Raw genomic sequence first — 26,168 nt, forward strand, 5'->3', positions numbered from 1 at the left:
AGCCCCTTGGGGGACACCAGCGGCGGCCGACAGAACTTCTTTTCGATTCCCGACAGGTCGAAGTCATCGATGTCATCCCACTCATCGCCGATGGTGATAACGGGGCCCGCAGCGGAGCCGGGGCCGGGGCCGGGAGCGGAGCCGGCCTTCCCGGCGGGAGCGGGCCCGGCTTTCCCGGCAGGAGCGGCGCTGGCCGGCCCGGCCGCGGGAGCCGCGGGGGAGGCACAGGCCGGAACACAGCCCCGCGGCGGCGCCTTGGCGTGCGGCGGAGCCGAGGCGGGCAGGGCCAGCGAGATGTTCACGTCCTTGTCCCTCAGCACGGCGGCGGCGCCGAGGCCCCGCGGCGCCTTCTTGAAGGTGAAGCCCCTGCAAGGAGAGGAGCCCCGGTGACTCCCCGGCCGCGGCGGCCGCCCCGCCCCGCCGCCCCGGGCCCCGGTACTCACGGCGGGCGGTCCCGCGCCGGCGGCGGCGCGGCGCGCAGGGCCCCGCGGGCCGAGTGCCGCTGCAGCTGCTCCCGCAGGTTGTTCTGCGGCACGGCCGCCATCGCGGCACCGCCCCGCCGCCAGGGGGCGCCCGCCGCGGCCTCCCGCCCGCGCTTCGCATTCGCCGCCAAAACCGCCCCCGGCTCCTCATTGGCCGGAGGCGACGGGACGGAAGTGACGCACGGCGGCGGGGAGCATGGCGGCGGAAATGGAAGTGTTTCCGGAAATGGCGGCGCCGCCCTCAGGCCCGGCCCGCTCCCTCCCGGCTCGGACCCGCCTTGGACCCGCCTCAGCCCCGCTCCCTCCCGCCTTGGACCCGCCTCAGCCCCGCCTTAGTCCCGCTCCCTCCCGGCGCGGACTCGCCTTGGACCCGCCTCAGCCCCGCTCCCTCCCGGCTCGGACCCGCCTTGGACCCGCCTTGGACCCGCCTTAGCCCCGCTCCCTCCCGCCTTGGACCCGCCTTAGCCCCGCTCCCTCCCGGCTCGGACCCACCTTGGGCCCGCCTCAGCCCCGCTCCCTCCCGGCTCGGACCCGCCTTGGGCCCGCCTCAGCCCCGCTCCCTCCCGGCTCGGACCCGCCTTGGGCCCGCCTCAGCCCCGCTCCCTCCCGGCTCGGACCCGCCTTGGGCCCGCCTTAGCCCCGCTCCCTCCCGGCTCGGACCCGCCTTGGGCCCGCCTCAGCCCCGCTCCCTCCCGGCTCGGACCCGCCTTGGGCCCGCCTTAGCCCCGCTCCCTCCCGGCTCGGACCCGCCTTAGCCCCGCTCCCTCCCGGCGCGGACCCGCCTCAGCCCCGCTCCCTCCCGCCTTGGACCCGCCTCAGCCCCGCTCCCTCCCGGCGCGGACCCGCCTCAGCCCCGCACGGCCTTGGCCCGCGCCGGGAGGCCGGAGCCCCTCAGCCCCCCGCTCAGAGCTCACAGCACAGCGCTCGGGTGACGAGGCAGCTTTATTGTCAGTGAGAGATTTCATTGTGAAACAACATAGACGTGCCCCTGCTCATACGCGGCTTCATTTCCTCGGCACCGAGGTTCTGGGCTCTTCGCTGGTGGGTTAAAGAAAAATCACCCGTTTCTTCTCTATGTGCATCAAAATACCCTGGTTTTTAATACAAAATATAGCAAGCATTTCATCAAAATTGGTAAAAGTGTACAAATCACAGCACTCATTCATCCTTCCTATAAAGAACAGGGAAATTGCCTTCAAGGAAAATTTTAAAATCCCTACAATTTACACCTGGTGATTGCAGGAAAGCCACCCGAGGGGCTGGGGGAACTCTGTGTGCCCTCAATCTGTTCCTGTGGGGTTTCCCTGCACCCTGGCGGGCCCTGCTGCCCGCGGGGTGGATGGAGGCACACCTGGGCACACCTGGGCACGGCAGGAGGAGGGAACCTGGCAGGGACAGGGCAGGCTCAGCTCGGGCTGCTGCTGCAGGAGAACCCGGCTGCTGTGTGTGACAGCCAGGCTGCCTGCAGGTGACACTCCAGCAGGTGACACTGCCAGCAGGTGATACTGCCAGCAGGCAGGCCTGGCACCGGTTCTGCCCCTCTGGTGCCAGCCTCAGCCCTGGAGCACATCAGGCACTGCAGCCCCGTGCCCCGGGCCAGCCTGCCCCTGCTACACCCGAGGAACGGGGTAGGAGGCACAGGCAGCCAGCCCACACATGTTCTTGCCTCGCTCGATAAGGAAATACCTGAAAGAGACAGAAATGGCTGTGAGTGAGCGTTCCCTCCTGTGGCAGGTGAGCGTGGGCAGGCCCTGGCACAGGTGCCCAGAGCTGCTGTGGCTGCCCCTGCTCCCTGGCCAGGCTGGATGGCGTTGGGAGTACCCAGGGCAGTGGCAGGTGTCCCTGCCATGGCAGGGGTGGCACTGGACAGGCTGTGAGGTCCCTTCCCCCTCAGCTCTCCAGGCAATGCCATCCCCTGCCCCTTACACCCTGAATGAACCAGAATTTGCATCTCACTCCCAAGAATCCCACTGGTGAAGCTGGGATCTCACTCCTGGCACAAGCTGCTCTCACTGGCTGTGTGACCAGCGGGGAGAAGCCACGGAACCAGCAGCTCTGGCAGCCTGGCTGAGCCCTGGGCACTATGAGGAACCAGCAGCTCTGGCAGCCTGGCTGTGCCCTGGGCACTGTGGGGAACCAGCGGCTCTGGCAGCCTGGCTGTGCCCTAGGCACTATGAGGAACCAGCAGCTCTGGCAGCCTGGCTGTGCCCTGGGCACTGTGGGGAACCAGTGGCTCTGGCAGCCTGGCTGAGCCCTGGGCACCTCAGCAGCTCCACTGGGCCAAGGCTGTGCTGGGCAGGGAGCCCAGGCCAGGCTTGGTGAGCCGTGCCACCGCCCAGCCTGGCACCATTGCCCGCGCCCTCCCAGCTGCCAGAGCTCAGTGCAGGGCTCAGGGCGGGCAGGGGCTGAGGCGGGTGCCACCCCAGCAGGCAGGGTGCGTGCCCAGCTGCAGGCAGCCTTACCCCTGCATGCCCCAGAGGCGGCCCCAGGAGTTCTTGACGATCCAGTAGGGAGTGCCGTCCTCCTCCCCGTAGCCCACGGCCAGCACGGCGTGGTTCACCTTGTCAGGGGTGTGCTCGCAGCGGGGGCTGCGGGGAGACAACAGGGGGGCTCTGAGCAGCAGCCTGCAATCGGCCAGGGACTGCTCAGGCAGCAGTGCTGGCCACACTGCACACACAGCTGGGCATGCTGTGTTTTGCATAGGAACAGCAAACTCTTGGGTCTAAATATGTGTTTCCTCTAAATTTTCAACCTTTAAACTACACTTGTTGAAAGCTGCTGCCTGTGGTGTGAAACAAGACAGCTCATGCTACATGCTCCCATCTCAAGAGCATCTATTTTTAAACATTTTCAAACTGCATCACAGGAAAAGATCAATAATCCACCTCAGATTTTCTTTTCTTTTTTGATCTGTTAACAGCTGCTCTGTGCTGAAAGCACTGGAGCATCAATTATTCCATGCACTCTGACTTCAAATCCACCTTATACTGTAAATCCACAGGATAACTGCTGCTGGTGTGCTCCTCTGACCATGTCCCTGTCCTCCCAGCTCACACCTGCCCAGGGCTGGCACTGAGCTGTGGCATCACTGGCTCTTGGCCCAGCAAAGCCTCTGGAATCACCACCCGCTCCTCCCTGAGAGCCCCCTGGGGCAGATCCCCCAGGCTCAGCCTCTCCCTCGCACTTTCCCTGCAGTTCTGCGTGACTGAGGGTTCATTACTCCCAAATATTTTTCTGTTTCTCCAAACACACACTTTCCCCTGCTGGGACAGCCCCAGCCCCGTGGGGAGCTGCAGAGTCCCCCAAGCTGCCCGACTCGCTGACCTTCATTCCACCACAACCTGGTCTCCAGGCTGGACAGGTTCCTAGCCTGTAGCCCTCCTCCCTGTGCTGCACCCTCATCCCCTCAGGGACCAGTACATCAAGGCTCTCTTTACTCTTTTTTTCCCTATTTTCTACTTAAAAGAAGTGTGAGAACGCAGTGCAGTGTTCCTGCATGCAGCAGGATAAACAGGGATGCACGTGACTCCAGCCCTACACGCTCCCCTTGCCCTCGCCTCACCAAACGAGGGTCACACTCACTTGGAATACACTCCTTTCCTGTAGTGCATGAAGTCACTCGTCACCTCAAAGGCAAAGCTCACTGGGTTGTGCTTCCCCACAGCCTCCACCATGCCGTCCTCGTCATACTGCAAGAGAGGATCCGGGGTCATCATCTCATCATCCTCATCATCTCCTGGCTGTGCTGGCCAGGGCACGGGGCATGGATAACCCTGCTGTCCTGCAGGACAAGCAATCCAGTGCTGAGCTGTAACAGGAGAACCGGGACTCTGTGCCAGCCTGGAGGGGCACCCCAGGGAAGCAGGCAGGAACCCAGGGCCTGTGTTTTGGCTCCAGCACCTCCTTGGTGCCACTTCCAGAAGGTGTGCAGGACAGCAGGAGTGTGCCCTGCAGCTCTGTCTCTCCAGGAGCACACAGGCTGCAGCTGTGAGCCCAGCACACCTTGGGCACCCCAGTTCCTCCCCTTGGCACAGCCCTGGCAGTCTGGAATGTCAGCCCTCGGGGCCTCACCTGTGTGATATTGATCACGTCCTTGACAAAGGCGATGGCTTTCTCGGGCTGGAACTTGCAGGTGCCGTTCTGTGGGGACAGAGAGGCGCTGTGGGGGCTGTGCCAGCCCTGCTGTGCCCCCACGGTGGTGGCCGGGGCCATGCTGCAGTACCTTGGCCCGGTAGGGGTAGCTGTCCTCCCCCATGAGCCCCTTGTTGTACAGGATGTACTCGAAGGCTTGGCTGGGCAGGCCCCTGCAAGACAACAGGGCTCCGTTAGGATGCTAACAGCTAATTAGGATGGTAATGATGAACTCCTAATGCTGCAGCCTCTGCAGAGCAAAGCCATCGACATTCCCCACTGTGCAGCCCAATCCCACCAGCCAGGGAGGGGCAGTGTCTATCCCAGAGCCTCAGAAACTCCAGTCTGTGCCTGCAGCACCTCCCTGCCTGGACTGCCTGGCATGGTCATTCTCCAGCTGCCAGATCCCTGGAGAGCACCAGGAGCCCTGAGGGTGTGAGGCCAGCTGCCCACACAGCACTAGCCTCACATACTGAATGAAAGGTGTGTTTTGGTGCCCTCTGCCCAGCCTGGCTGGGGGACATTGAGACACCCACAGCTCCAGCAAGCAGCTGCTCCCTTCCCTGGCCACCTTCCAGAAGCACATCTCAGGAGGGAAGAAAAGAGAGATGATCAGAGAGCGCCGATGTGGAAACGCCTAAGGAGGAGTCACAAGAGAGATAAAAAGCACCAAGAGTGGCTTTGCTCAGCTCTGAGCGTCCATCTAGGACCGCTTATCTCACAGAAAACAGAAACTGTCAGAAAGCTCTACTCTCTGCCTTCTCTAGCAAGGCCAGGAGGAACTTCCCAAAGAGGAAGTTAAAGTTTCTGTGGGTTCCTCAGGGTGCCAAGAGACGCGCGAGACTCGGGGCAGAACAACAGCCAGAAGTCCCCTTGCTGTCCCAGGGCCCACCAGAGCCCAGCCTCCAGCTGCTGTGTGAAAACACCTCAGATAAAAACCAACAAAAGAGGAACAGCAGAGGTTGGGAAATGCTGGAGGATTTAGTGAAACATCCTAACCTCTACAGAGGGTGAAATTAAAACAAGCAACCAAATCCAAAGTTGCTTCCCCTGACACATTGCAGCCGTGGGAAGACAAAAGCCATTCCGTAATGTGGAAGGAGCCTGACAGTAGATCTGGAGGAAGGCTGTCCATCACAGGATGTAAGAGCCTCTAATTTTTGCTCTTTCTGACCCTCTGTGACTTACCCACTGCAGCCGTGGTTGTTGAAGGCCTGGGCGCAATCAACCAACTGCTGCTCTGCCTGCAGAGAAGGGTTTTGAGTCAGTGCTTGACAGTTTTGAGTCAGTGATTGTCCCACACCTGTGCTCAGAGCTAGTGACTCAAAAAGCACCTGCACAGCAGGAACTGAGAGCTGGTTTATCCGTGCAGCTGGCTGCAACCACCACCACAGCACTGCTCTACCCCTGGGAGTCCCCTGGAAATGGCTCCATGTCCCAGGGAGGCAGACAAGGAACACCTGGAGCAGCAGCCTGGGGTGCCCTGGCTGCCAGAGGCATTCCTCCTCACGCCTGCCAGGAATCCATCCCCCCCAGAAGCACTGGCTGAGATCTTTTCCAAAGGTCAGGTTTGTTTTTAACACGCCCAGCCCTCAGTTATTCTGCTAAGTTGTGTAAGCAGCTACTGTCTTTCTAGTTCTTCAGGAATATAAATCCTCCGGGAGCTGAAAAACCAACATGTCCCAATGTGCTGCCTGCAGTGAGGCTGGCAGGCAGGGCCAGGCACAGCTTCTGTCCCCACACCTCTGGCTGCATCCTGCTCCCCAAAGGGCTCTGAGCCAGAACACCTCTCACCAGAGAGAGCAGCTTTCCCGTGGCAATGGCAATAGCAGACTCCAAACAGCCCGTGGTGGAAAAGGTCCAGCAGCTCCCACAGGGACCCTACACGAGGAACAGGAGAGGAACTGCTCCAGGAGGTGCTGCAGGCTCACCAGCCTCCCCAAAACACGGGCAGGGGGGCATGGCAGCAGTGCAGAGCCTGCACTCCGTGCTGGCAGCTGGGCCTGGCCTTCAGCTCAGCCCCAGGCATGGCACAGCTCTGGGGGAGCTCCCCTGGCACAGGCACCCAGCCCTGCTCCTCGGGCATGGCGCCTGCCCGCAGCCATCAGCCCCCTCTGGCCGTGTCACACACCCCTCACCTGGTTTTTCACGGGTGTCACGAAATTCCCCTTCTTCCTCCAGTCGATGGAGTCGGGATGTGGCCCAGAGCTGCGCAGGAGGTTCCCCTTGGTGGCTGAGCAGTTCTGCAGGTGGGGCAGGAGGGCTGTGGTGTGCCACCAGGCCAGTGGGGCACGACAGCCACCCTGCCCGGGTGACCAGCCCACACACAGGCCACTGCAGCAGGGAGCTCTGCCAGCCTGCACCCCTGCCAGCCTGCACCCCTACAGCCCTGGCTGCAGTGCCCCGGCTGCTCAGGGAGCTGCCAGCAGAACAGACAGCTGGGCTGGAGTCAGGGCCGAGGCACTGAAAGCCATGAAGGTGGGGAACAGGGCTCACCTGGCTCTTGCCCTGGTGCTGGGGGCACAGGATGTGACCTGAGCACAGGGGACTGCAGGCAGCACAGCGAGGGGTGCTGGCCCTGCAGTGGGCGTGGGTCATGCAGAACCCCCTCATGGGGATGCAGGTCACGCAGAACCCCTCACAGGGGTGCAGATCACTACAGAACCCTCTCACAGGTGCACTGGACCCCCTCCTTCTCTTACCCAGCCAGCATTTACCTGCGGCTCGCTCCACAGGTAGAGCTTTTTGAACTCCGCGAAGGTCAGATCCGAGAACTGGTTGAGGCCCACTAGAGGGAGGAAAAAGGGGACACTGTGCTCAGCGATGGGTGCTGCCCAGGGCCGGCCGCGGCCGGGCGGGCTCGGGGCTCGGGCTCCTACTCTGGAAGCTGTGGTTGCCGGCGTTGTGCTCCTCCACGCGCCGTTTGTTGCCCAGGAAGATGCGCAGCCGCCGCGGGTACTCCTCGGGGCCGTAGCGCCGCTCGTTCTGCGGGGAACCGGCACGTCAGGGCCCCGAACCCGGCCCGGCTCGGCCCGGCCCGGCCCCGAGCTCACCTGCAGCATCCAGGCCTTGAACAGCTGCTCCTCTGCGGGAGAGAACGGGCCCGTCAGCGGCACCGCCACGGCTCTGCCGCACCGGGGGCCGGCCCGAGCCGAGCCGAGCCGAGCCGGGCCGAGCGTGCCAAGCCGCCTCCTGCCCTCCCGGTGCCCCCGTACCTTCGGCCGAGGGCTCCCAGGCGGCGGCGGCGGCCAACAGCGCGGCCGCGCTCAGCAGTGCGGGCCAGCCCATGGCCGAACCGCGCCGGGCCGAACCGGGACGGGCGGGACGCAGCGGAGCCGAACCGCGCCGAGCCGAGCCGAGCGCGGCCGAATCGGGTCGAGCCGCTGCCAGGGGGCGGGACAAGGGGCGGGACATTGGGTGGGCGTGGCACCGGCCCTGGGCGGGGCACTGGGCGGGGCACCGGCTCTGGGCGTGGCCTGCGGCCCGGCGGGTCCGGCGTTATCCCGCCCGTAAAACTATCACAAACCCCGGTTCACCCTGAGATAGAATAGATTTATTAGCAAGAGGTAATCAGGAAACATATATTTTTACAAAAAAAATGGAAATATCTTTTTTTTTCCCAAACAAGCTGTAAGTTGAAATAGTTTTAGGGCTTGAAAGAGAATTCCCATACCACGAGGTATTGCTTACAGCAAGTGTTGTGTGAGTGGAGCATGCCTGCCACTGCCGGGGAACCGTGTCAGGGACTGTACAATGTAAAAAACCCAGGTACTATTCACAGAATAAGCACTACATTACTATATCCTGCTAGCGGGTGGTTAGCCAGGATTACAGTAGATGTAATAAAAACACTCGTCATCTCTAACTCTACGTCATGGTACTCAGAGTGGGCACAAGGGCACGAATCTACAGCATATCAACAGGAGCCGGATGCAGCGAGGAGAGGAGAGGCGAGGGGATGCTTCCATCTTCCCAGCTTCGGGGGCACCAGGGCAGCAGCCAGGGCCCCCCGTGCCCGGCCAGCACCAGGGCGGCACACACACAGAGGGCAGCTCACACCGAGGGACAACCTTTAATGCGCTCCCTTCTGCCACCTTACAGAGTTGGGATGTAACCGCCAGCACTGCCCGAGGGAGAGCTGCTCTGTGCCGCCCCAGAGCCCCGCGGGGACACGGAGCTCACCTGCCCCAGGGGGACTCGCCTGCCCCAGGTGGACTCACCTGCCCCACAGGGACCCACCTGCCCGACCACCAGCCCCCCAAGAGGAACAAATGACAAAAGTAACATCATGGAAAAGAGCCCGGGACTCCAGCGAAGTGTCGGCGCGTTAAACCGAGACGGGGCGGGGAATCCTACACGAGCGCGGCGGGGCCGGGCCGGGCCGGGCCGGGCCGGGGGAAGCACGGACGGGGGTCGCTCCAGGGCGCCCGTGGAGCGGGGCTATGTACAGGGGTACAGCGAGAGTCCGGCGGCCGCGCCGCTCACGAAGGCAGCTTGGGCTCTATCCGCAGAGAAGCTTCGTACAGGGACTCCTCGTCCATCACGCCCGACTGGTCCAGCAGGTACTGCGTCACCTGGGGACGGAGCGGGCCGTGAGGGCACAGCCCGACAGCGGGGGCACCAGCCCTGCCGCAGCGGAGGGTGAGAGCCGCCAGCCCGTCTCGGGTGGGGCCAGCACGGGCAGAGGGGCGGCTGCTGCTGGCAGGGGACGCTGCTCCCTGCGCAGGGCGGGCTGCCCCCACACCGCCTCTCCTCAGCGTGTCCGGGTGCCCCCCTGAGCACCCCGGGGCTGTCCATCGATGCTGCCCTCTGCAGCAACGTCTCTGCTGCAGCTGCCTGGGGCCCGCGGGGGAGCCTGCTGAGCCCCCACAGCCTCCCTCCATCCCCCGATCCCCCCGACAGACTCCAGCAGGGAGCTGCCAGCTTAGAAGGCTTAGATGCTGTGATGGAAGAGGGAGATGAGGGGCAGAGCCTGCCCGAGGCTCTGGGACAGGGCTGTACCTTGGGCTGGTGCTCGATCTTGTAGGAGGTTTGCTGGAACTGGCGGATCTCCCTTATGATGTGTGAGATCTGTACAGGGGTAAAACACAGGAGGCGCTCATGGCTCAGCCATCCCCCAGAGAACCCGTCCCAGTGCCCAGGAGGGCAGGGGCACCCAGCACAGCACAATGCAGATGCCTTTTGTCCCTTCCAGACACTGGGAACAGCCCCAGGTGTGTGCAGGGGACACGTGTGGCCTCCTGGTGCTGTGCAGGTGGAGGCTGAGGGCACACAGACCTGGCCACAGCCACGTCACCCCAGCCCAGCCCTGGAGCACTCACCATCCTCATTTTGGAGAAGTTCACCAGGCCATCCTCGGTGTAGTTGGGGGTGCCCTCTTCGATGAAGGCCAGGTCCGTCAGGTACATGCCCAGGTAGGGGACACACGGGGGGTCACAACTTCAGGAGTGCACCGGAAAGGAATGAGGAGCAAAACTCCCTCACTTTGGAGCTTGGGGCAGGGCAGGGGAGAAGGGGACAGCTCTGCAGTTATGCAGCAGAGGTGGAAGGGTTCTCTCTGATATAGGAGGGCTCTCCCAGGGAAGGCTCCTGGTGTCCTGGGCCTCATCCCCACCAGCACAGCAGGACAGGCAGGAGCCGTGGCTGCGCCCCTCACAAAGCCATGGGATACAGGAGATGGGCTGGGGCAGCTTAGACAGCACAGAGGGTCAGGAAGACCTTTAGAAGCTCCCATGGGCAACCTGGTCTAGTGGAAGGGGGCCCTGCCCACAGAGAGGAATGGAACAGGATGAGCTTTAAGGTCCCTTCCAACCTAAACCATTCTGGGATTTGATGATTCTGTGACAGTGATGGGGAAAATTGTTGTCTGGTGCCTGGCAGTGATTTTCCTCTTTGCAGTCCCTTTTATTCCCATCTTTCCCCATGCTGCCCAAAGGAGCAGCTCAGTCCTGGGGATCGCTGCCAGGCACTGTGCTGGCTCCACAGGGCAGCCTTCAGTCAGGCTCTGAGTGATCCTGGGAGCAGAGCTCAGCTCCCCCCGCCCTGCAGGCCCCAGAGCAGCCCTGGGGCAGGAGGAGAAGCACCACTCACTCACTTTTTCAGTGCCTCCCTCAGGTTCTTGAACCTGCCCTCCGACGACACCAGCTTCTGGAGCTTATCAATCAGAGCCTTGGTCTGCAAGAAACCAGAGTGCTGCTGGCAGGGCCCCTGGGAGACCCCCCGCTCCCTGTGGCTGGGGGGCAGCCTGCAGAGCCACGGGGGCACTTCCAGCCCACCCCAGCAGCTGTTCCTGCACCTCCGCAGTGCAGCGTGCCCTGGCTGTCACACCTGGCTGCAGGTGAGCAGGCTGTGCACTCACTGCCTCCCCTGCTCCCACCTCTGCCCTCGCCTGTTTTCATTCACAGGTTTCTCATTTTATAGCAAAAACGACTGCTCCTGGCTGCTGGGAGCCCACAGTGGTGCCAGCTCAGAGAGGTTTAACTGCACCTCTGCCTTGCAGGTGGGGACAATGTCTTCTCACAGGTAATTAGTGACGAGACAAGGGGAGAGGAGTTGTGTCAGGAGACGTTTAGATTTAATACTAGGAAAATTTCGTAATGGCTGCCCAGCCCTGGCACAGCTGCCCCGGGCAGTGGTGGAGTCAGTGGAGGGATTTAACAGCTACGTGGATGTGGCACTTGGGGCCAGGGGTTAGTGGTGGTCTTGGCAGTGCTGAAGAAACAGCTGGACTTGCACAGTCTCAGAGAGCTTTTCTAACCCAAACAGTCCTGTGATTCCATGAATAACCCGACTCCAAGGCAGGCTCTGCCTGTCCACCCAGCACCTCCCTCCTGAGAACAACCTGAAACCCCTTTCCCCATTTCCTAACTCCTGCCCCAACGCCCCGCAGCAAGCCCAGCTCCCCGGCAGGGCCGGCCTACCTGCTTGGAGACCTTGAGCCACGTTTTCTTGAGGCGGAAGATGGCACTGCGGTTGAGGGAGGAGGTGATCTCCAGCACGGCGTTGTAGTTGTGCAGGCAGCGGCAGATGTCGGCCACCGCCACCCACTTCTCGATGGCGCTGGCGCGCGCCGCGATGTCCTCGTTGCGGATGATCTCCGAGGCGATCAGGTTGCTGACCTTGGGGAGACACAGCCCCAGCCCGGCCCTCAGCGTGGCTCTGGGCTCCCCAGCCCGGCCCTCAGCGTGGCTCTGGGCACCCCAGCCCGGCCCTCAGCGTGGCTCTGGGCACCCCATCCCAGCCCGGCCCTCAGCGTGGCTCTGGGCACCCCAGCCTGGCCCTCAGCGTGGCTCTGGGCACCCCAGCCCAGCCCGGCCCTCAGCATGGCTCTGGGCTCCCCAGCCCAGCCCTCAGCGTGGCTCTGGGCACCCCATCCCAGCCCTCAGCGTGGCTCTGGGCACCCCATCCCAGCCCTCAGCATGGCTCTGGGCACCCCAGCCTGGCCCTCAGCGTGGCTCTGGGCACCCCACCCCATCCCGGCCCTCAGCGTGGCTCTGGGCACCCCACCCCATCCCGGCCCTCAGCGTGGCTCTGGGCACCCCAGCCCAGCCCTCAGCGTGGCTCTGGGCACCCCAGCCCGGCCCTCAGCGTGGCTCTGGGCACCCCAGCCCGGCCCTCAGCGTGGCTCTGGGCACCCCAGCCCTCAGTGTGGCTCTGGGCACCCCAGCCCTCAGCAGGGTGAGATCTCCCCGTGCTGCTGCAGCCCCACCAGCAGCACAGCAGCTGCACCAGGACTGGCTCCCCCTGCACTGGCTGCCCGTGGGGCACGCAGGGCCATGGGGCAGGTGTAGCATTGCGTGTTCAGGCAGGCAGGCCCATGGGGCAGGGACAGCCTGTGGGACAGGCAGGGCCATGGGGCAGGTGACCCTCCCTCACCCAGCCCTGGGCAGGGGGCTGAGCTGCCTCCCCCGTGCCCACCCGCCTGTGCCCTGCAGCTGCACCTACATCATTGAAGTGCTTTGTGTTCTTCATGATGTATGGAGTCCTCTCGTTCTTCTCCAGCTTCATCCAGCCTTGCCCAAAGAATTCCCTGCAAACCACAGTGCTCAGGTCAACTTTCATTCCCCAGTTTTGTGGGATGTCCAAGCCCTGCAAGCTCCACTGCATCCGCACAGGATGGAGATCCCGGGGTCTGCCCCACACTGCTGGAAAGGAACCTTGGATGTGGCTGGAGGTGTGCTGGTTGTGGGAGGGTGTCCCTGAGCCGATTACCTTGGGACATCCCACAAAAGCAGAGAAGCCACAGAGCTCCAAATCTGCCCTTGAGCCAAGGCTGGGCTACTGGCAAAGCCCAGGAAGGCTCTGGACTCTCTGGGGTCAGCCCAGCCAGGCTGCCCATGGCGCCCTCCGTGACCAGAGCCGCCTTTCCTGACCCACAGGATCACTCACTCATAGGGGATCTTCTTGAAGACCAGGTGGTCCAGCAGCGTCAGCTGTTCTGCGATCTCCAGGGCTGAATGGTTCTCAAAGGGCTCTGCTTTGACCCCCTCGGCCTGTGGGACAGAGAACAGTGGGGCTCAGCAGGCAGGAGAGCAGTGAGGATCCCTCACACCATGGACACGGACCCAGAGCCAAGCCAGGCTGCCAGGCCAAAGGCTTTCCCCAGCAGAGCTGGGTGTGATGCTCCAGAGGCACCCCAGCCCACACTGTGCTCCTGCCAGCCTCGAGAACCCTGGGGGTTTAATCATGCAGCCTTTGGCTGTTTAATTAGCAGAGCAGCCAGGGATCCCAGCTGGAGCACAGCTGCTCCTGCCCAGGAGGGCACGGTGGGCCTGCCAAGGGATTTGCAGGAAAGCAGGGGAGCAGGGATGGGCCTGTCCCACTGCCTGCTCTGGCCAAGCAGCACTGCAGGGCTCAGAGTGCCCCCACACGGAGCCAAGGCCTGAGGTTCCGACTGCATGGAGCCACTGGTGACTGTCCTAAACCATCACAGAGACATGGTCACTGAGACCAGTCCTTGGGCACAGCTCAGGGCCACCCAACATCCCCCACAACACCGCCACAAACAGGGCTTGGATGGGGCTGGTGCCACTCCGGCAGCACCACCAGGGGCTGGTGCCACCAGGGACTGGTGCACTCCCTGCAACACCACCAGGGGCTGGTGCCACCAGGGGCTGGTGCCACTCCTGCAGCACCACCAGGGACTGGTGCCACCAGGGGCTGGTGCATTCCCTGCAACACCACCAGGGGCTGGTGCCACTCCCTGCGACAGCTCCACCCTGCTGCCTTCAGGGAGAAGATCAGCCACCAAACACAACAAACCCCAGCGGCATCCCGCCCAAATAAACCCCAAACTGCCCTGGTGACACAGGAGAACCCCCAAGGATCAACACACACACACACAAGGGCACAGCACAGGGCAAGAGCCCCTCGCACAACCCCTTGGGACAGGGCTTGGGAAAGCTCCAGCAAACAACGCAGCCCCCTGCTCGTGATGTGCACCCCAAATCCCAGGGCACCCTCACATGCCAGCACCCTTGGACTGCAGGTGCTGCTGCCCAGCCTGAGGGGCAGGGCAAAGCCTCAGGGCTCTTATGTCCTCTCCTCCTCAGAGGAAGTTTCCAGAACACGCAGCTATGGGAACAGCTCAGACAAAGCCCAGGAGGGAGTGCCCCTTCCAGAAGGCACCAGCAGAGCCAGGGGACAGAGTCATGGGTGTTTCAGGTGCTCCAGGCCGGTTTCAAGTGGCTCTTGTGTTCTTCTGGGAACAGGTTTGGTTGGGTTTTTTCAGTGCAGAAGGGCAGCAAGCACTCTGCAGCCGCCCTGGGGGCTCTAAATCCATGCACATTCCCAGGGCTCCTGTTCAGGGAGCAGCAGTGATGCTGGCTGAGCCAGAGCCCCTCACTTGGAACTGGAACGGCTTTGGGGGCACGATGGGAGCCCCTGGGGCACAGGCAGCAGCAGGCAGGTGTCTCTGTGCCCTCTGCAGCCATTCTGCTGACTGCAGGGGGAATGATGTGCCTGTGGGCTGGCTGGTGCTGCCTCTGCCCTAGCAGATCCAGCTGTGCTCACAGCTGGCCCCTCCCAGAAAGCCTTTCCTGCTGTGCAGCTGCACCCCTGGCACTGCCCCTGGGGCTGGCTCTGCCCTGAGTGAGCACCAGCACCTTTGGCTGCTCCCCTTCCACCACCCCAAGGCACCAGGGCAGGCAGGGAGAGAAGGAAGGAGCATTCACCATCTGCACCACCTCCTCCAGGGTTATCTGGTTGTCTCCTGGATCCTCCTGCGTCAAGGTCCTGTGGCACAGAAAGAGAGGATTACTGCAGCTGGGAGAGCAGCAGACCCACACAGCTCCACAGGACAGCACAGCCCTGAGGAACACTCAGCCTGTGTGTCAGGAGACCCCCTCGGTGCCATTCCTCATTTTACAGAGAAAAACACTCCTTAGCCGTGGCCAGTGTCCCCACAAGCGTCAGCCCTGCTGCAAGACAAGAGTCGTGCCCTCAGTGAGGGGTGGGCACAGCCTGAGTGCCAGCACAGCCCGGCCCAGCACAGCCTGGGAGCCACGGTGCCACACCAGCACCGGGCAGCAGCAGGGCTGGCACCCTCTGGGCTCAGCACTGAACCTCAGCAGGGCACCAAGGGGCTCACACCCCCCCTGCCCTGCGGCTGAGCACCGCCCAGCCTCCTCCTCACCTTCCTCCCTGGCTGCTCCCAGCCCCTGCTGAGCCTGCTGTGCTCCCGGGGGAGAGCAGGAGCAGCCAGCAGCTGGCAGTGCCAGGGCAAGCCTGGCACAAAACCTGCAGCCCCTCACCTGATGATGTTGGCAGCTGCCTTCCTCTCCTGCGTCAGGAGCTCGGGGTCGTGGATCACCTCCTCCAGGAAGCCAATCACCCGGAACTTCAGCTCCTCGTTGGTCTCAAAGTCCTGCCAAGGCCAGCACAGCCTGGGGTTACTGTGCTGGAGTGACCCTGATCCAGCAGAGCTGCTTCCTTTCCGGCTGGGCAAGGGGCTGCCTCCTCCAGCACAATCCCAGCACGGGAGGGCAGCAGGCTCGCTCAGTCCCATTGCATCAGCATCCCCAGCCTGGGAGAGCTGTGTGCTCCCAGTGACAACCAGTATGGCACTGGGCCACTGCCCCGTCACCAGCGCAGGAGGGACAGCACAGCAGGGACAGCTCCCAGTGCCCTGACCCCATCCTGGGCATCCCAACAGGCACCAAACCCAGAGACTCCCTTTGCTCTGCACCAGCCAGGGGTGCCCTGACCCCATCCTGGGCATCCCAACAGGCACCAAACCCAGAGACTCTCCTTGCCCTGCACCCCTGACCCCATCCTGGGCATCCCAACAGGCACCAAACCCAGACTCCCCCTGCTCTGCACCAGCCAGGGGTGCTGGCAGGCCCAGCTCCCCTCCCCTGCACCCCAGCTGTGCAAACCCTGATGTGCCCCCTGTTCCCTGCCCCAGCCCCCTGCCCCTCACCATCTGCCCTGCCCCATCAGGCCCTCAGTGCCAGGCTGCCCTCTCAGCAGTGCTGGCTGAGCTGCCCAGCACGCGGGGAAGGCGGCGCTGCCCACCTGGGAGTGCTTGGACACCCAGTGCCGCAGCACGTTCAGCACGCGGTTGGTGGCGGCTCTGCGGATCACAAACTCCTTGTCCCCGTTCCGCTGGTCCGTCGGGAACCCTGAAACTGCCAGGAGCCCTCAGCGCAGCACAGCCCCTCGGGAAGGGCTCACAGCCCCTCTGGGGCTGCCAGAGGAGCACCCCCTTCCCTGAGCTGCTGTGTCAGCAGGCAGGGGGACACCTGAGGACCTGCACAGCCCTTGGGCAGTGCCATGCCCAGAGCCCAGGGCACAGCTGGAGCAGGCTCTGGGGGCTTTGGGGGCTCTGGGCTCCCCCAGCCCACAGTGTGCCTGCAGGGTGGCAGTGGGTGCCCCTGGGGCAGGTACCTGCGCTGGCCAGGGACATCCTGCGGTACTTCTCCTTGGTGGGGGTGCCCTCGTTGGCCCCTGCCGTGGCGATGGCGAAGGCGGAGGTGGCAGACAGGGCGCTGCGGGTGCTGTCCAGGTCCCGGCAGGACGTCATCACCATGCCATTGTTGTAGGAAAACAGCGAGAAATCTGCGGGAGAGGAAACCCAGCACCCCTGTGGGCACCGCTGCTGCCAGACAGGGCCCCACATGTGCCAGCCCCCCGAGACACGGGCATCCCCAGACCTCACTCGTTACCTGATGAATTTTTGCACTTGACGGACTTGGGAGTCGTTGGAGATTTTGTTGGGGAAGCTTCAGCTTCTGCCTCATCGCTGTGGTTGGGATCTGTGTCCGACTCTTCCCTGACAGACACCTCTGAGCCTGGGAGGACAGGGAACCCCTTTACACCCGCTGCACACAAACACAGCCACCTTTTAGTTCTTCCCCATTTTCCTCAAGTCTGCCCCATTCCAGCTGGCGACAAAGCTACCATGTGTGGGAAAGGTACAGAGCTCTGCCGTTTCTGTGGGATACTTTGGAACAGGTTTTTTCCTTGAGGTGGAGGGATTTGGGTGGATTTTTTTGCTTTGTTATTAAAAATTACTGAGTTTTCAGGAGGCAGGAGCTCTCTGTGCATGCACCTAAACCAGCCCCTGTGTGCCAGAGCCCAAACCCACAGGGACTCACTCTGCTTGCCCGGCAGGGACTCCTCTTGCTTCTCCGCGGCCGCTTCTCCCTCGTCGGGGATCTTGTTGGGATAGGCACTGGACACGTAGAGCTTGTTGATGTCCAGCGTGGTCTTGCTGAAGGGGGCCATGGAGGAGTAGACGCCGGCGTAGCCGTTGGAGGAGCAGCTGAGCGCGGCCAGGTCGAGCGCCTTGCCGCCGGTGATGATGGGGATGTTGAGGGACAGCTTCCTGCGCCGGCTGGGCGACGACGACTTGCTCAGCGACAGCGGCGGCGGCGACGAGAACTTGCGGTTGGCCCGGGGCGACTTGGGGGGCTCCCCGTAGAGCAGCTTGTTGTTCTGGCTGTTTGCAAACAGCAGCTCCAGCGACCTGGCAGGGACACAGACGGGCTGAGATGGCACCTGCCAGGAGGTCATAGGGAACCCCCCATGGCACTGGGACGCCAGGGTGCACAGCAGCAGAGCCAACGTGAGCCCCTCCACCCTGTGGGCAGCACTGGGACACCAGGGCGTCCCTCCAGGCACAGCAGCAGAGCCAGTGTGAGCCCCATCACCCTGTGGGCAGCTCCTGGCCTTCCCAGGAGCGGGGACACCCACAGAGCTTGGATTCATCTCCCTCCCCTGTTTGGGGGTAGCTCAGCTCACGGGGCACAGTGACGGTCCCAGCGTGGCAGCAGGGACAGGACAGGTCCCCCCGCAGCCTCACCGTGCAGGGATGGCACTGATGGGCTTCTTGTAGATGGTGATGAGCTTGTCGAGCACGACGAGGGCGGTGGTGAAGACGCGGTAGGAGTGCAGGAAGGTGTTGAGGAAGTCGATGCTCAGGAAGCGCAGGTCCGTCAGCCTCTCCAGCAGCCGCTCCACGCTGGCATAGCGGATCTGCAGGACCTTGCAGGAATTCATCGTTTTACTGAACCTAATGTCAACATCATCACAATACAAGCTGGCATCAGACCTGCAGAGAAACGAGATTTCTGTGGCTCCAGCCTGGAACGAAACCAAGAGACCATGGGAAGCAGTGCAGGAGGGAGCCCTGTTCCTATGGGTGTCCCCATGGGAAGCAGGGGTGGGAGTGCTCCTAGGGGAAAACCCAGGGACCCACACCCTGGAATGGGCTCCTGGAATGGTGGAGGGCTCAGCAGGCAGAGGGATGTGGATGGGCCATCCCCAGGTGCACACAAGCCAAGCCCCCTCCCCTGTGTGGCAGCAGGGAATGGGGCAGGAACACCCCGTGCTGCCCCGTCCCCCCAGCTGGGAACAGCCCCCCGAGTCCCACACATGTCCCAGCACAGCCTTTGCACCCCAGGACCTACAGGCAGGACAGCCTCCTTGCCCCTCCCTTCTGGCACTTTTACCCCCTCTTTACCGTTGTTATTTTTCCCTGAACTCTCCCCCTTGGCATTCCCACCTCCCCAGCAGGCACAAATCCCTCAGCAGCCAATTAACGCTGCTAATCACCACACTGGGACAGCCCACGGAGCACACGGGTGAGGTCCCAGGGGGTCCCAGTGCTCCCGAGGCTCCTGGCAGCGTTGGGCTGCCCCAGGAGCCGTGTCCTGGCCCTGCACACTCACTTGATCATCTGGGGCACGGTGACCTTGGAGTTCTCCTCGAAGGCGTTCATCATCAGCCCGTTGCAGCGGATGTTGTCCACGCACTGGAGAGACACGGGCAGCAGGTGGAGGAGCTCAGGGTTTGGCTTTCCCCAGAGCAGTGCCATCCCTGCTCCCTGCAGGTCCCCACACCCCAGGGGCACCAGGAAAGCTCCAGGGTGCAAACCCAGGCTCAGGGTGGGCAGTGGGGCCACGGGCACACAGCAAACCCGGTGGTACCCGCGTGCCCCAACCCAGCAGGGACCCCGTGGCAGCTCCTCGTGCTGAGAGCTCCACAGCCCTCCCTGCTGGGTCCTACCTGGCTGATGTCACTGGTCCATGCAGCCTTCTCCTGCCTGGATGAGGCCACCAGGATAACGGTGAAAGATGAGGAATCCTTCGGCTCCACCACGATTTTGAAGTCAAGGTGGTCAATGTCTTGTCCTGATGTTTTGGCTTTGGAACAGAAAAAGCCCACACAGTGATTGGGAAAGCCTTTCCCATCCCCTCTCTCCCAGCCAGCTTTCAAGGAAGGTTTATTCAGGTTTTTGTGGGTTGTTGGCTACCCCAGGTCGGTCTAAGTATGGGTCTGCTTGGTTCACAGTAATTAATTAATCTAATTAAACCTCAATCATGGATTCCTCGACTCTACTGGCACCTGGATGTGACCCCCTGCCCAAGCACACCCAGCCAGCTCCCCAGCACCCACCGTCCTCGTCGGTGCTCTCGGGCTCCTCCACCAGCGTGCAGTCGATGAGGGAGATGACCCCGTTCTGCAGGCACAAAGGGGGCTCAGCCCTGCCAGCCTGGGGCTGGGCATCCCCAGCACAGCCCCACCAGGCCGGGAGTCAGGGTCCAGCAGTGGGGACCCCCCCAGGGTTCCTCTGTGCTTGTCCCCCACCCCAGGGCTGGGGACAGGTCAGTGTCCCCAGGGGACAGCCCAGGGGAGAGGACACACACACAGCCCTGCTTGCACTGGGAAAAAGATCTGTGCCTGCTGGGATCTCTGGGCTTTCCTTGTCAAATTGATCAACTAAATCGTTTATAAAATATTTAATAGGAGCTTTAAATTTAATTTTCCCAAAGTCTGTTGTTGCAATTATCAGCTCTTTGCCACGGACTGTAATTCTTCAAACTGATAATTTAATGCCAGTAACAAGCAATTTCTGTAAGATTCTTGCTCAATTAACTGCCAAACTTCCCCAAATAAACACGGGAACGCAGGGAGCAACCAGAGGAGCTGGGAGTGCTACAGACAGCCCGGGCTGTGATTCCAGCTTCTTCCAGAACAGACTGTCAACATTCCTCTGCAAGCCAGGGTGAATTCTTTTATCAAGATCGTGTAGTTTCTCATCCCTCCCATGACTCAGCTCCGACAAGGACCACGTGAAATAAATCCAGGTGGGCGCAGGCTCCCAGCCCAGCATCCCTGGGGCTGTGCCAGGGGAGGCCAAGGTGGTCCCGGACCCCTGTGTCACTAGCTGGGGCCACAGCAGGGCCACCCTGTGTCCCCCCACGGGCAGGGAGCAGCAGCAGCCCCAGCCGCTCACCTTGGTGAGGTGCAGCTTGCCCCCGGAGCCGCGGGTGCAGATGATGAGGTGCTTGGAGAAGAGGAAGCACTGGCGCTCGCCCTCCTTGCGGAGCGACAGCGAGCCCAGCCGGCCCCGCGTGATCTTCCCTTTCTCCGACATGGGCACCTGGATGAGGGAGCCTGCGGGGACACGGCGTCAGCCCCGCATGGCACAGCACAGCCCCCGTGTGCCCCATCCCCAGCCCCAGCCCCGCGTGATCTTCCCTTTCTCCGACATGGGCACCTGGATCAGGGAGCCTGCGGGGACACGGTGTCAGCCCCGCATGGCACAGCCCCTGTGTGCCCCCCAGCTGCCCCAGCCCCAGTGTGATCTTCCCTTTCTCCGACATGGGCACCTGGATGAGGGACCCTGCGGGGACACGGTGTCAGCCCCGCATGGCACAGCACAGCCCCCGTGTGCCCCAGCCCCAGCCCCAGTGTGATCTTCCCTTTCTCCGACATGGGCACCTGGATGAGGGACCCTGCGGGGACACGGTGTCAGCCCCGCATGGCACAGCACAGCCCCTGTGTGCCCCAGCCCTAGCCCCGTGTGATCTTCCCTTTCTCCGACATGGGCACCTGGATGAGGGAGCCTGCGGGGACACGGTGTCAGCCCCGCATGGCACAGCCCCTGTGTGCCCCCCAGCTGCCCCAGCCCCAGTGTGATCTTCCCTTTCTCCGACATGGGCACCTGGATGAGGGACCCTGTGGGGACATGGTGTCAGCCCCGCATGGCACAGCACAGCCCCCGTGTGCCCCATCCCCAGCCCCAGTGTGATCTTCCCTTTCTCCGACATGGGCACCTGGATCAGGGAGCCTGCGGGGACACGGTGTCAGCCCCGCATGGCACAGCCCCAGTGTGCCCCCCAGCTGCCCCCAGCCCCAGTGTGATCTTCCCTTTCTCCGACATGGGCACCTGGATGAGGGAGCCTGCGGGGACACGGTGTCAGCCCCGCATGGCACGGCACAGCCCCTGTGTGCCCCAGGGCTGCCCCCAGCCCCCCAGCAGCCGGGGGGCACCAGGCATGGCCAGCCCACCCTGCACCCCCAGCCCAGGGTGCTGCTCTGGGCCCAGAGCTCAGCGTGGTGATGTACCTCCCCAGCGGGGCACCAGCAACAGCCAAGGTGCACCTCCCGTGCCCTGATGGGGAAAGCGCGAGGTCAAAACTGCCCAAAAGTGCCACAACTCCCCGAACTGATGTGCCTCTGAGCAGTGAAAATGCATAACTGAGTTGTATTTTTAAATATCACAGGCCACCAGGGCACACAGGGCAGGGCCAGGGCCGTGGGGCTCACGTTCACCACAGAGGGGAGGGACGCTGGCGCTGACACAGACCTTGTCTGACGAAGGTCTGGCTGGTGTCCAGCAGGATCTCACAGCCCTCGATGATCATCCTCTCTATTGCCAGGTTTTTCCGAATGTTTTCAGTCTCACTCACTTCATCGTGCATTATCCTGAAGGATGGAGAGGAGAAAATCAGAGCTGGGCTGGGATCTGCACAAGTTTTCCCTTTGGACACATGGTGGGGCTGCAGCAGGTAAAACCAAAACTGAAGGAATGTCAAGGCAATTGCAGCAGGATCACCCAGAGTGAGCCAGGAGCTCCAGAGGTGACCTGTACGTCTGCCCAGGCTGTGCCTCCAGGCTGATAAATACTGAAATGGGAGTGCTTGGAAATCACAAAATTCACATTCAGGGCAGACAGACTCCCCCCTCACCAGCCCCCTCTGAGGAGTGGGAAAAGGGATGGAAACTCTTTACAGGACTTAGAGTGGGCAGGTGGGTTTGGCACCGACATCCAGAGCACTCCAGAACTGTCCACGGTCCAGGGAGGAAGAGGATAAAAAGCAGGGAATTCTGGCCAATTGTGGCCAATATGTGGAGATCTCAGGGGCAGCCGGTGCCTTCCCAGCCCTGAGCAGAGGACAGAACCAGACACTCACACCATCCCAGCCCTCCAAAGCCCTCATTCCATCCTCCAGGAGCCCAGGAAAACCCTGCCCCTGGCCAGAGCAGCCAGCAGCCATCCACACGCAGGGACGGATCAGCAGCTCTCACCTGGACAGCTCCTCCAGCTTGGACTTGGCGTAATCCAGGCTGTTCCTCTCCACGTGCTCGTGGGGCGTGTGGGCCAGCAGCTCGTGCAGGGTCAGGATGTACCTGGGGATCTGCAGCACGAGGGACAGAGCTGAGGCCAGTGGGGCACAGGGGACAGCAGGGCCCACCCTGGGCTGCTCCTGCCGTGCCTGGGGACACCCCGGCCTGAGTGCTTAAAGCTCCAAAGCTTCTTGTGCCAAAGCTGAATGAAGAGGGGGCACAACTGGGGCCGTGCCCAGGACCCTGCTGGTCCCAGTCCCAGTCCCAGAGGATAACTGGGGAGGCAGCAGCACCCAGAGTCCCCCCACAGAGATGGCCCAAGCAGGCCCAGGAGCCGTGTGGGACCACCAGGGTGCAGCCCCAGGGCAGCCTCACCTGGGCTCTGCCTCCACCATACAGTGCCAGCTGTGGGCATGGGGTGAGCACTGCCAGCTCTGGGCACGGGGTGAGCACTGCCAGCCGTGGGCACAGGGTGAGCACTGCCAGCCGTGGGCATGGGTGGGCACTGCCAGCCGTGGGCATGGGGTGAGCACTGCCAGCTGTGGGCATGGGTGAGCACTGCCAGCCGTGGGCATGGGGTGAGCACTGCCAGCTGTGGGCACAGGGTGTGCACTGCCAGCTGTGGGCATGGGGTGAGCACTGCCAGCCGTGGGCATGGGGTGAGCACTGCCAGCTGTGGGCACAGGGTGAGCACTGCCAGCTGTGGGCATGGGTGGGCACTGCCAGCTGTGGGCACGGGGTGAGCACTGCCAGCCGTGGGCATGGGGTGAGCACTGCCAGCTGTGGGCATGGGTGAGCACTGCCAGCCATGGGCATGAGTGTGCACTGCCAGCTGTGGGCATGGGTGGGCACTGCCAGCCGTGAGCATGGGGTACGCACTGCCAGCCGTGGGCATGAGTGTGCACTGCCAGCCGTGGGCATGGGGTGTGCACTGCCAGCCGTTGGCATGGGGTGTGCACTGCCAGCTGTGGGCATGAGTGTGCACTGCCAGCCGTGAGCATGGGGTACGCACTGCCAGCTGTGGGCACAGGGTGAGCACTGCCAGCTGTGGGCATGGGGTGTGCACTGCCAGCTGTGGGCATGGGTGAGCACTGCCAGCTGTGGGCATGGGGTGTGCACTGCCAGCTGTGGGCATGGGGTGAGCACTGCCAGCCGTGGGCACGGGGTGTGCACTGCCAGCCGTGGGCATGGGTGGGCACTGCCCATCCCACCTCCCCAGCCCCCCAGGGCCAGCCCTGGCCGCAGGGCTCACCTGGAACATGGGGTAGGTGAGGAAGGTCTCCAGGGTCCTCTCCTCGCAGTCGGGCTTGGCCTCGTAGTGCTTGAGCAGCTTGTCGAAGTCGCGGTTCTGCTTGCAGTGCGCCAGGATCTGCAGGCTGTACTGGTGGTTCCGCACAAACTCCTGGTAGATGTTCAGCATGGGCAGCAGGATGTCAAACAGGTCGGCTGCAGGCAGAGCAGGGGCGTGGGTGGGTGGGCTGCTGCAGCCCCTCCTGGGACCCAGAGCAGCCCCGGGGTGGCCTGCTCCTTGTGCCCCCCAGCCCTGCTGAGCTCAGGAGGGTCTGATGGGAGCCAGCAATGCTCTCCAGCACCAGCCCCCCTGTGCACACTCCAGCCACACCTCCCATCAGAACCAGGAACACCAGAGTTTGGTCGCTCTGCGGTTGGTACTCTGTGGCTGTGTACTCCTGGCTCATGACCAAGCCAGGACATGGTGTGCAGTGTTCTGCTGCTCGTTAGCAAATTCCTGTGAAGCTGCAGAAGGAGAAGGAGCAGCAGGAGGGTGAGGAGGAGGATGAGGAGGGGGCAGCAGCACTCACCCAGCACCAGCGTGGGCCAGCTGGAGATCCGCGCCTTCAGGCCTTGGTAGAAAATTTGGTGCAAAAACATGATTGTTTCACTGGAAGAGGAACCAAGAGAGGACTCAGCCAGACCAAGAACAGATAGGTGTACAGTGAGTAAGAGGTAAATAAGGAGGAATTAGACAAATTCCCCAGCCCAGGGGGAGCAGGGAGCCCTTGTGCTGACTGGGGACAGCTGCTCGAGGCAGTGCAGAGGGTGCCTGGGGGCTCGGGGGGAATGATGGAGCTGCAGACTCCAGCACCAGGGAATGGTGGAGTGCAGACCCCCAGCACCAGGGAATGGTGGAGCTGCAGACTCCAGCACCAGGGAATGGTGGAGCTGCAGACTCCAGCACCAGGGAATGATGGAGCTGCAGACTCCAGCACCAGGGAATGGTGGAGTGCAGACCCCCAGCACCAGGGAATGGTGGAGCCACAGACCCCCAGCACCAGGGAATGGTGGAGTGCAGACTCCAGCACCAGGGAATGGTGGAGCCACAGACCCCCAGCACCAGGGAATGGTGGAGTGCAGACTCCAGCACCAGGGAATGGTGGAGCCACAGACTCCCAGCACCAGGGAATGGTGGAGCCACAGACTCCCAGCACCAGGGAATGGTGGAGCTGCAGACTCCCAGCACCAGGGAATGGTGGAGTGCAGACTCCCAGCACCAGGGAATGGTGCAGCTGCAGACTCCCAGCACCAGGGAATGGTGGAGTGCAGACTCCAGCACCAGGGAATGGTGGAACCACAGACTGCCAGCACCAGGGAATGGTGGAGCTGTAGACTCCAGCACCAGGGAATGGTGGAGCTGCAGACTCCAGCACCAGGGAATGGTGGAGCTGTAGACTCCAGCACCAGGGAATGGTGGAGTGCAGACTCCAGCACCAGGGAGGGCAGTGGTTGTGCAGAGCTGCTGGGACACCACAGAGCTCCCGGAGCCCAGGACAGAGCTCACCTGTTGAGGAAGATGCTGCTGACATCGTCGTGGGTGATGGGCGGCTTCTTGGAGCTGGCGGCCATGCGCAGGGGCCGCAGGAAGTTGTTGACCAGGATGTGGAGCTGCTGCACGTACTCGGCCTCGGCCTCCAGCATGCTGAACACCACCTGGTTCCTCTTGCGCATGCTGTCGGCGTGGGGGGACCTGATGTAGTCCTGGATGATGGTCTTCCACTTCCTGCGGCACAGCCAGCCCCGCAGGAAGCTCTGCACCTGGGGGAGCAGGGCTGGGGCTTAGGGACGGGGCTGGGGCCAGGCAGGGACCCTCACTCAACACAATGAGGTCCCAGGCTCTGTACCCAGGCGTGTGTGCTGCTGCCTCTTCCCAGTGCTGCTCTGGGCCCTCCAGGCTGGGGATCCAACAGCTCATCCAAACTCCCGGCACAGGCTGCCCACACAGCTGTGCCTGCCCCATCCCTGACATGGTCAGGGGAAGGTTGGATGGGGCTTGGTGCAGCCTGGGGACAGTGAAAGGTGTGCCTTCCACAGGGAGCATAAGATGATGAGGTTTCAGATCCCTTCCTGGTGTAGCTGGGCACCTGCAGCACGTCCTGCTCTGTACCCAGGGCTCCCACCCCAGCACAGGGGGTGCCTGGGGCTGTTGCTCCCTGGGGAATGCTGCCAGGTGATGATGGCTTTTCTTGGCCACAATAAAAGCAGTGACAGACATGGGAGCAGAACTCAGAGGGGCTGGAGGTGCAGGAGCCAGCACTGGCTGGGAAGCCTCGTGCTCCCAGCAATGCTGGGAGTGCCCTGCCAACAGATGGGCTCCCGCCTGGGCAGAACACGTTTTCCTCCTAAACCCTGCTGACAGCAGCACTGGCTCAGACACCTCCTCCAGCCCCCGGGGCCCACGTCTGC

General features: G+C 62.6%; 2 protein-coding genes across 6 annotated transcripts in view; both read right to left on the bottom strand.

The window, feature by feature from the left end:
* Positions 1–1,406: 1,406 nt before the first annotated feature.
* CTSH (cathepsin H) lies at positions 1,407–7,901 on the bottom strand. Its single transcript, XM_058033201.1, has 12 exons — positions 7,829–7,901; positions 7,667–7,698; positions 7,493–7,598; positions 7,331–7,401; positions 6,752–6,856; positions 6,408–6,494; positions 5,802–5,857; positions 4,705–4,786; positions 4,554–4,622; positions 4,065–4,171; positions 2,945–3,070; positions 1,407–2,168 (listed from the first exon to the last, which is right to left on the bottom strand). Exons 1-12 carry the CDS (start codon positions 7,899–7,901, stop codon positions 2,093–2,095), a joined length of 990 nt encoding a protein of 329 aa, XP_057889184.1. The 3' UTR covers positions 1,407–2,092.
* Positions 7,902–8,144: 243 nt separating this feature from the next.
* RASGRF1 (Ras protein specific guanine nucleotide releasing factor 1) overlaps positions 8,145–26,168 on the bottom strand; it is a 30,753-nt gene continuing 12,729 nt past the window's right edge. The window contains exons 5-28 of one of the 5 annotated variants that reach the window (XM_058033200.1): positions 25,267–25,520; positions 24,290–24,369; positions 23,722–23,915; positions 22,431–22,540; positions 21,709–21,827; positions 20,617–20,630; positions 20,353–20,499; positions 19,512–19,575; positions 19,122–19,258; positions 18,785–18,867; positions 17,917–18,126; positions 17,210–17,580; positions 16,778–16,903; positions 16,500–16,670; positions 16,128–16,240; positions 15,365–15,477; positions 14,786–14,846; positions 13,002–13,105; positions 12,558–12,642; positions 11,534–11,731; positions 10,708–10,787; positions 9,935–10,052; positions 9,615–9,683; positions 8,145–9,187 (exon numbers count right to left, since the gene is read on the bottom strand). In XM_058033200.1, coding sequence (XP_057889183.1) covers positions 9,095–9,187; positions 9,615–9,683; positions 9,935–10,052; positions 10,708–10,787; positions 11,534–11,731; positions 12,558–12,642; positions 13,002–13,105; positions 14,786–14,846; positions 15,365–15,477; positions 16,128–16,240; positions 16,500–16,670; positions 16,778–16,903; positions 17,210–17,580; positions 17,917–18,126; positions 18,785–18,867; positions 19,122–19,258; positions 19,512–19,575; positions 20,353–20,499; positions 20,617–20,630; positions 21,709–21,827; positions 22,431–22,540; positions 23,722–23,915; positions 24,290–24,369; positions 25,267–25,520 — 3,114 coding nt within the window. In that variant the 3' untranslated portion in view covers positions 8,145–9,094. Of the gene's footprint in view, positions 9,188–9,614; positions 9,684–9,934; positions 10,053–10,707; positions 10,788–11,533; positions 11,732–12,557; positions 12,643–13,001; positions 13,106–14,785; positions 14,847–15,364; positions 15,478–16,127; positions 16,241–16,499; positions 16,671–16,777; positions 16,904–17,209; positions 17,581–17,916; positions 18,166–18,784; positions 18,868–19,121; positions 19,259–19,511; positions 19,576–20,352; positions 20,514–20,616; positions 20,631–21,175; positions 21,190–21,708; positions 21,828–22,430; positions 22,541–23,721; positions 23,916–24,289; positions 24,370–25,266; positions 25,521–26,168 lie in introns of all 5 variants that reach the window. The other 4 variants (XM_058033197.1, XM_058033198.1, XM_058033199.1 and 1 more) reach the window with 4 other exon arrangements.

This window comes from Melospiza georgiana, chromosome 13 (genome assembly GCF_028018845.1).
Source record: "Melospiza georgiana isolate bMelGeo1 chromosome 13, bMelGeo1.pri, whole genome shotgun sequence".
Lineage (NCBI taxonomy): Eukaryota > Metazoa > Chordata > Aves > Passeriformes > Passerellidae > Melospiza > Melospiza georgiana.